This window comes from Mirounga angustirostris, unplaced genomic scaffold (genome assembly GCF_029215605.1).
Source record: "Mirounga angustirostris isolate CCGP_5_RB_7025 unplaced genomic scaffold, mMirAng1.0.hap1 SCAF_17, whole genome shotgun sequence".
NCBI lineage: Eukaryota > Metazoa > Chordata > Mammalia > Carnivora > Phocidae > Mirounga > Mirounga angustirostris.
The window spans coordinates 5,561,938-5,571,281 of record NW_026991725.1 but is presented as its reverse complement, the minus strand read 5'-3'; the positions used below and the strand labels follow the sequence as shown (position 1 = coordinate 5,571,281).

Here is a 9,344-nt window from a genome sequence, read left to right as displayed (position 1 = left end):
CAGCCAGTTTAAATTCCACGCCATCTTTTAAGCGGTGGGCTAATATGTATTATACAATTCTCCGTTTGCCTTTTCGAAGGCAACTGAACTTAGAAATACAGACCACGCTGCGGTCCCGGGGGTGGGGACGGGACAAGACCGAGCTAGGAGCACAGTTCGTACTCAACGCTCCGGCCTCGGCTGGGTTGGGGAGGCAGCCCCTGTTCCGCCTCCGCCTCGGCACTCTTCCTGCCCCAGCCGGTCCTGCTCTCGCAGAAACGGCCGCGCGCACCCGGCGGGGGGCGGGGCGCCAAGCCCAGGCCGTCGCGTCCCGAGCGTCGGGGGCGGGGCCTCGGGCGATGGCGTCACGAGACCCCGCCCGCGCCGCCCTGCTAGCTCCCGCGCCGCCCTGCTAGCTCCCGCGCCGCCCGCCATTTTGTCTCCAGTGTCTGGTTTGCGGTCGTCGGCGTTGGAGGGAGTGTCGCGGTCCGTAGGCTTGAGGCAGGGAACGGGGGTCTGTTGTCTGTGTTTGACTCCGTAGTTTGGTCCGAGGCCTTCCGCGTCTTTCCCGGGGCAGTCGGCAGAGACTCCCGCCACCGCCCCCGCCCCCCCCTCCGTCCCCCGGTCCGGGAGGGACCGAGCCCGCGTCACGCCCCTCAGCGCTCGCCGATCCCTTCTCTGTCGTTGCGTCCGCATCGCGTCCCCGGAATCAGACGGTGCCCCATAGATGGCCAGCTTTCCCCCGAGGGTCAACGAGAAAGAGATCGGTGAGGAATGGGACGGTGGGTGAGGGGTGCTGGTGAGAGCGCCGGGGCTGCGGAGAGGCAGGGAGTCCCCGGAGGAGGAAGCGTCTGAGTCTTAAGTGAAGAAGGGTGAGCCGGGCCAAGCCCTGGAGCGAAGAGGAAGGAAGCGGCCCCTCCGGGGGGTGTCACCGAGGGGTAAATGGGGTCGACGTTGATCCAGCACCTACTGTGCGCCCGGCTCGGCGGGAGGCAGTGGGCGGATCTTCGGGTCCAGGGGAACCTGGGCGCCCAGGGCCGTCCTCACCGTGTGGCCGGGGGTGGACACCCACCCTCGGGGGAACCCCAGTTTCCTCTAAAGAGGTCCGCGCACGGCCGTCCTGGGATTCTCTGGGGCGTCGAGTGGATAGGCGAGTGCTGGGGAAGTCTTGGGCTCTCTGATTGTACGACGGGAAAAGTAAACTTATGTGTTCGGAGTGTAATGAAAGGGGAGGGGTCCTCATGTATATCAACCACTCTTAAAGGAGAAATGCGACCGAAGAGGTGCCATCAGCCTGGAAAAAGCAAAAAATGGTGTGGCGTTAAGGAAAGCAGCGGTTCGGGGGAGGAGACTCAATTATCTTTTCCACACATAGGAGCGGGGAGGAGCAGAAGGGCTGGGTGGAGTGACAGAAGAAAAGCTCTTGTATGAAAGAGCACTTTCTGAAAAGGCTGTCTAGAAACTGGTCGAGAGGCTAGCCCTGCCACACCGAAGTCAGGGCAATATATCCTAGACGTTTGCGTGAAGACCGCCTCGGGGGCTCCGTTGAGAGCACCTCACGTTTAAATTCCCTCTTACGGGAAAATAACTGGCACAGTTCTGGGGGGCAGTTAGAGCTGTGCATTGATGGATAGGCTTAGTAAACATTGAACTTAAGTCATATTATACAACTTATAGATGTACAGTTTCCATTTAAAAAAACAGGTTTAGCACCCGCCCCAACAAAAAATCCAACACTAAACTTACTGTGTTAAATGAAAATTGGAGGTGGCTACTGAGCAGAGACCCTTTGCATTTCCCCGTTCTTTATGTATGCCTTTAAATACATGGAGGAGGTATTTCTAGAGAGAGGGAGAAGGTGAAGTAACCTAAAGGCCCTCTATCCTGTATGTGGGTTCAGTTTTTATATCTAGAGACCGCTATCTTAGAATTCTGGACTTTTGTTCTTTTAAGGGTAAGGTTGAATGGCAGGTTAGGAGGGGACTTTAACCCTGGTTCTAATAACTATTTTAAAAATACAGAGAAAACAAAATTCATGCCTAATTTTATTTTAGTATTTTAAGACTATTAAGTAGGTCCTAAAGTGGAACATGGAACCCAAAAGTTCTTATTCCTAGTCCAGTGGGCTTTTTTTCCTCCTCTCCTACACAATAGTATCACAGATAAGTGATCTGCCTTTCATTTATCTGTTTTACTTCATCTTGATGAACTGTTTTCAAAACTTTCCAGTCCTGTCTTCTAAGGGCTGGATAGAGCTACTGAGCATACCTGCATAAGGTAGAAGAACCATCCACTAAGTAGTAGCCTTTTCAGTTAAAATTTTTCTTATTTAGTTAGGTCTCAGTGTTATTTCCTGGCTATAGTATAAAATTATTAGCCAAGTCCCAAATATCTGAACTTTGTCCTTTCCTAAGCTTTAGGAAAACAAAAAACAAGAAACAACCCAAAACCTAGTTTTTGTTTCTTTGTTTCTTTCTTTACTTTGGAAGTACCATTTGGATACAGAGTGAAACAGTAACATCTCTATGTAGCTTTGTATCTTTCAGTAAGGACTTAACTTTCCCCCTCTTTTCTTGGATATTAATTACAACTCTCTGTTTCTCAAGTACTGAAAGAGGAGAGGCAAGATTCCTTGACTGATTAAAGAAGTCCTGTGAGACAGGGAGTACTGCCTGGAGCTACGGCCCTCTTTCACAAGGCACTATACCAGATCCTCCCTTTCTGGTTATGAAATTGCGGAGAGGAATGTGAAAGAAGGAGCTAAATCTGGTTCGCTTGGTTCAGCAGTAACTCAGTGTGTTACTCCTGTACAGATAATGTAGTATTGTATTTTATGGCTGAGTTCCCATGGCAGGCAGCTTTTCCCTTATACAGGGTCATTAAATCATATATTAAACAGCTGCAGGTAATAAAGGTTTAACTTAAAAAAATTTTTTTCAGGGGCGCCTGAGTGGCTAAGTTGGTTAAGCGACTACTTTTGGCTCAGGTCATGATCCTGGGGTCCTGGGATCGAGCCCTGTTCTGCGGGGAGCCTGCTTCTCCCTCTGCCTGCCACTCCCCCTGCTTGTGTTCCCTCTTCACTGTCTCTCTCTGTCAAATAAATAAAAATCTTAAAAAAAAAAATCATTCTGTAGGCATATGAGGGTCACTGGTTTGTGGATTTTATATTAAGAAAGTCATGTAACTGCTGATGAAAGTAATGTCATCTTAATTGGGGTGGGAATTGGTGGGGGCTCTGCTGCTTTAATCAAACCATACCTGAGGTATTGTGTTTAGTTCTGGGTGCCACTTTTATGAAGACCATTACCAACTGGAGTTTCTCCAGAAAAGTGATGAAGGCGAAGTTGGAGAATGGACTTGAAACCATGTAATCTAAGGAATGATTGAAAGGCCTATGGAGTTTATCCTGATGAAAAGATTTAGTTGCTGATGTCATGGCTGTCTTCAATATATGACTATCATGTGAGAGCAGGATTAAGCCTACTCTCTTAGGTCAGAATCAGGACTGAGTGGGTGGAGTGGCAAGGAGGAAGATTTTTGATAATGTCAGCTGCACAAAAATAGAATAAGCCTTATTAGGTATTCATATTTGTGAATATCAGAAATACGGGTCTCAATTTTTCTTACCTTTTTTTTTTTTAGATTTTTAAGTAATCTGTACACCCAATGTGGGGTTCAGACCTACAGCCCCAAGATCAGCAGTCACATGTTTTACCAACTGAGTCAGCCAGGCACCCCTCTTTTGCTTTTTAAACCATAGCTCATTTGTTAATGTACCAAAAACTTGGACAAGGAAATGTTGAAATCATTTAAGAATGGGAACTTATACATGTGCTTCTATGTTTATTCAATAAATATTTACTGATCACCCGTCATATGCTGGGTGTTCCACTGGCTATTGTCAGAGCACACATTGAGACTTGAAGTGTCACCTCAATGAGTACATGGTGGGGGGGGGTTGTATGTATATGGTCTAGCAGTAAGAGGATAAGTGGTTCTTATTTGAACTGCAGTACGTGGGGTATATGTAGTTTAGTTGTTGGGAAGTTTAAGCCAAAAACCTAAAAATACACTAAGAGTTAGCCAGACAACTAATCACAAAATAGATAGTAGGGAAACTAAAGTGATACTAATTTATACCTAAGGAAGAGTAGCAAAATTTGAAATCAAGACCAACCCAAGAAAGCAATGGTGATACACTGATAAAGATTCTTTCTCCAGGAGCACCTGGGTGGCTCAGTTGGTTAAGTGACTGACTTCGGCTCAGGTCATGATCTCAGGGTCCTGGGATTGAGCCCCGCATCGGACTCCCTGCTCGGCAGGAAGCCTGCTTCTCCCTTTCCCACTCCCCGTGCTTGTGTTCCCTGTCTCTCTCGCTCGCTCGCTCTCTGTCAAATAAATAAATAATCTTTAAAAAAAAAAAAAGATTCCCCAAATTGAGGAAATTCTGGCCAAGTTTGCATGCACACATCTACAGTAGGAGCTTGTTGATCATACTTCATGTTAAATGCAGAACAAAAAGTCTCTGTATACTCCGGTAATAACGCCAGTTTTTGTTATGAATGATAAATTTAAGTACTCTTTTTTTTTTTTTTAAGATTTTATTTATTTGAGAGGGCGCGTGAGCGAGAGAGTACAAGCAGGGGGAGCAGCAGAAGGAGAGGGAGAAGCAGACTTCCCATTGAGCAGGGAGCCCAACGTGGGGCTTGGTCCCAGGACCGTGAGATCATGACCCACACTGGAGGCAGATGCTTAACCGACTGAACCACCCAGGTGCCCCTAAATTTAAGTACTCTTAACTAAATTAAAAATCTATGAGATTGTTTATTCTCTGTCCTTAAAAACCAAAAGAATCACTTCCATTTTGGGGTTTATGGCCCACCATTAAGACACTTGAGGACCACTATTTGAGGATCACAAATGTGTAATGCATTTTAAAGCACTGGTTGGGAGATTGTACTAAATAACGTTTAAGTCCCTTCTAGTTCTAGGAGTTTTGTGGTTTGTTTTTTTTTTTTTTTTTTTTTTTTTTTTTGGTGACCTGGGCCTCAAAAAATACTCATGTGGGGGCGCCTGGCTGGCTCACTTAGTGGAGCATGTGACTGTTGGTGTTGGGATTGTGAGTTGAAGCCCCACGTTGGGTGTGGAGATAACTTAAAAAATAAAATCTTAAAAAAAAAAATATTCATGTTTAAAGAGACCATTTAATAGTGCTTTCCTTTGAATAATGATACAATGTATTTTATAGTGGTTTGTGGTTTTTGAAAACTACAAACTTACTGGAAGTTACTTTTCTTACAAAGTTAGCCTGTTGCACTTTAAATGTTAGTAATTGGATGAAAACATAAGATAATGCAAAAGTCAGGACTTTAGTAATTGCTAACCCTGATATATCATTACATTATTATCACTTAACCAGTTTTTTTATTGAAGCCTTCTAAACAAGCTCTTGGGTGGGAGATGTTAAAAATCACTTTATCAAAACTTGAAGTTAGTTATATCATTAAAGGGTCTTCACAGCACATTATTTCCCTTCAGAGGGTAGAAATCAGAACTCCTTATTATTCCTTGTCTGCATGGAAACTCAATGGAGTTGAGAGTCCCAAATTAATATGGAGGCAGTCTCAAATTCATTATTGGTTATATGTGACATATATATATATTTTTTCTTTTAGTGAGATCACGTACTATAGGTGAACTTTTAGCTCCAGTAGCTCCTTTTGACAAGAAATGTGGTCGTGAAAATTGGACTGTTGCTTTTGCTCCAGATGGTTCGTACTTTGCTTGGTCACAAGGACATCGTACAGTAAAGCTTGTTCCGTGGTCCCAGTGCCTTAAGAACTTGTAAGATTCTCTTCTTTTTCTGTGTTTTGTATCTCTTTGTAGAATTTACTATTTTCTGTGTGGAGTAATAAAAAGATTTTGATATTTAAGTTTTTCCTTTGTAGGCTGTTGTAAATAAGTATTTTAATCATAAGCTGAATATATTGGAAATTTTGTAGGAAGAATTATTTGGCCTTATACATTATAGGATACTTTCTCAGATGCTTTTGTGTCTTTGTATTAAAAAGCAGATTACTGGTTCCTTGGTAGTGTATATATGGCGTTGTGCCAGGGCAGGTGACCTTTGTTATGTGATGCTTTTTGGATTTCACAACATTTTATTAGATAACAGTGTTATGATGATTGTGTAATTATTTTTTATGTACCTAAAGTTCCTCTGGTGGATTTGTTGAAAGTTTTTATAAAATATATATTAAATCTAATCTCTCCCTCCTTTTTGTGTCTAGTTGACCTTTACATAAATATCTTATCCGGTTTTTTGTTTTGTTTTTTGCTTGTTTATACTTACTTTAGGTTAGCTAAAGAAGTCCTAATTGATATAGTGGTTTTGAGGAAAATTTTGACACAAAGAAATTATACATTGCTTTATTGTTGAACTTAATCTCTTTCTTAGCAACTGAAAATGTCTTTTGATTTGAGTTTATTTGGTCATATGCTCATAGCTAATAGCAACTTTTCGCCTTCCCATCCATAGAATTTGGTTGTTATTCAGTATCACTATGATAATATTGCGGTTATTTTAACAAACATTTATCATTTAGTATCTGTAGGAGTCCAGAGTAAATAGTAACTAGATATGACCTTTTTTCCCTTCAGTCTCTTGCATGGCACCAAAAATATCACCAATTCAAGCAGTTTGAGATTGTCAAGACAAAACAGTGATGGTGGTCAGAAAAATAAGCCTCGTGAACATATTATAGACTGTGGTGACATAGTCTGGAGTCTTGCTTTTGGATCTTCAGTTCCAGAAAAACAGAGTCGCTGTGTCAACATAGAATGGCATCAATTCAGATTTGGACAGGATCAGCTGCTCCTTGCCACAGGGTTAAACAATGGACGTATCAAAATATGGGATGTATATACAGGTATGGGGTTGAAAAGCAAACCTGATTATTTTATGATGCAGGGCATCTCTCCTAGGCACTACGTGATTTAAGGATTTTAACTCACTGAAAAGCAAGAATTGGTTCTATGGATGTGTCTTTATGATTGGCCTGCATAGCATCTTCAGCTCATGGTTTTATTTTAAGAAAATAGAGTTCTCACTGCTTGGTCACTCTTCAGAGAATGTTACAGCAAGAAGGACATGCCTAAGGAATGTTTAGTTAATTATCATTTATAAATTAGTAACTTAGTTTATGGCTCAAATGGCAAGGTGTTGTCTTACATACTTTTTCAGTGATAGCTTGGAGGCTTTCAAGGCAAATCTGGTTTTCAACAATCATTGTCTAACCTTTGGAAGTTTTAGTGACATTGTATCTAAAGTTTAACTAGATAGGTTGAGAAGTTAAATTCTTTGGGCAATTAAAAGTGAACGTGTTATTCACTGACTAAAACAGTTTCTGGCTGATAGTATGTGCCAAAAATGTGAAGGCCTTTTTTTTTTTAATGAGCATTAAAACTATGTAGAGTAGAATACAGCAGGTGATATTAATATTGAATGAGGATAAAGAGTCAGTAAATTTGATTGGATTCTTAAAAAAAAATTTAAGGAAAGCACATAGATTTTCATAGAAAACAGAACTCTCACAATATTAGATGAATAAAGTATATTTTTTCACTGATTATTTTTGAAAATTTAGGTGGTTGTGAGATAACATGAATTTTTTGGGGGAGTTTGACAGTCTGTTAGTAATCCAAGAAAAAGAAAAGGGAAAATTGGATTTTATATTTAAAATCATACTATACAAAGATTAAAAAGTGATAAGGTAGGTTTTCCTGATGGTAAATTAACTTGTTTACATTTCAGGAATTCTCTTTAAGCTGATCTAATAAATTTAGGCTTTGTTATCCTGGAAATAATACATTTTACAACTGTGTAAATAGAGAATCTTTAAAGGCGATAGTAAAAGCACTATTAAGTCACTTTACACTTGGGAAACTAAGGAGGTGACAAGTATTTCTATATAATGTGTTTTATGGTGAAGAACCCTATTTTAAAGAAAGAAGCTGATAAAAATTAACAACATTGTCTTTTTTCCCTCTTCCATTGCATTTAGGAAAACTCCTCCTTAACTTGGTAGATCATACTGAAGTGGTCAGAGATTTAACTTTTGCTCCAGATGGGAGCTTGATCCTAGTATCAGCTTCAAGAGACAAAACTCTGAGAGTGTGGGACCTGAAAGATGATGGTATGTCTTTTTTCCAGGCTGTGAAACAGAATGGGTTTCATAACATTACTACTGAGAGATGTCAAGAAGTGTTGATCATTTGGGGCATTTGACTTTAAAAGTGGCCTATGATCAAAGTTTCCTGTTCTCTGCTTAATCGTTTGGTCCCTTTCCTTGTGCAGATCAAACGGAACCATAAATGTGACCCAGAACAGGAACCAGCAGTTACTCTAAACAATCTGATATTATTTAGAAACTAACCACACAGATCTGTATCAACTATATGAGGACAAAATCTGGGTCAATTTTAGCGTTTTATAAATGTGTTAGTTTATTTTCTTCATCTTAGGGAAGGTTATTAACTTCATTTGCTTAGCAAAAATTTAAGTAGATCTTGAAGTAACACAATTTAGTAATCTAATAAAACTTAAATTAAGACATTTATATATCAGGATTTATAGCTCCTAAAAGTTAATAAGTATAATAATAAGTTGGATAGGTTAAGTAAGAAATTATCAAAAGACTTGCTATCCAGTATAATAAAAGGTATGTTAGGGATGCCTGGGTGGCTCAGTCAGTCAGGCCGCTGCCTTTGGCTCAGGTCGTGATCCCGGGGTCCTGGGATCGAGCCCCACATCGGGCTCCCTGCTCAGCGGGGAGCCTGCTTCTCCCTCTGTCCGCTGCTCCCCCTGCTTGTGCACTCTCTCTCTCTGTCTGACAAATAAATAAATAAATAAATAAATAAATAACTTTAATAAAAGAATAAAGGTATGTTAGTGTTAAGTACTCAGGTTTTTCTGAAACTTCGTTAATCGCAGTGCATAGAAAGTTTCGGAAAGTCTACCTCATTTGAGAGGACCAGAGATGAGCATCTCTTTCCGCTTCTTAGCCACTAATAAGAAAGTTTACAGTTTTGGCTAACACCTTACATTTAAATAAGATCTGCTAGTCCTCTAACAGCCTCAGGCTCAAGGTTGAGGGTTTGCTTTGGAAGTATTGTGACTTAAATTGAATGTAGTAGGAAACAAAACTCTGAGGTTTGGAGACTTGTTCCAGCTGATGGGTAATAACAATTGCCTACTAAAATAATACGCTCATCTTACCAAACCACGATGGACCTCTGCATCTTAGCATTCTCTGAATGCTCGGCTTTGAGGGGTGGAGATATCCCAACAATTATAACAGTTTGGT

General features: G+C 41.1%; 1 protein-coding gene across 4 annotated transcripts in view; it reads left to right on the top strand.

Moving 5' to 3' along the window:
- Window positions 1–404: 404 nt before the first annotated feature.
- WSB1 (WD repeat and SOCS box containing 1) overlaps window positions 405–9,344 on the top strand; it is a 35,542-nt gene continuing 26,602 nt past the window's right edge. For 2 of the 4 annotated variants that reach the window (XM_064583217.1, XM_064583218.1), the window contains exons 1-4: window positions 405–746; window positions 5,655–5,823; window positions 6,640–6,908; window positions 8,043–8,174. In XM_064583217.1, coding sequence (XP_064439287.1) covers window positions 707–746; window positions 5,655–5,823; window positions 6,640–6,908; window positions 8,043–8,174 — 610 coding nt within the window. In that variant the 5' untranslated portion in view covers window positions 405–706. Of the gene's footprint in view, window positions 747–4,729; window positions 4,753–5,654; window positions 5,824–6,639; window positions 6,909–8,042; window positions 8,175–9,344 lie in introns of those variants that run through there. The other 2 variants (XM_045889447.3, XM_045889448.3) reach the window with 2 other exon arrangements.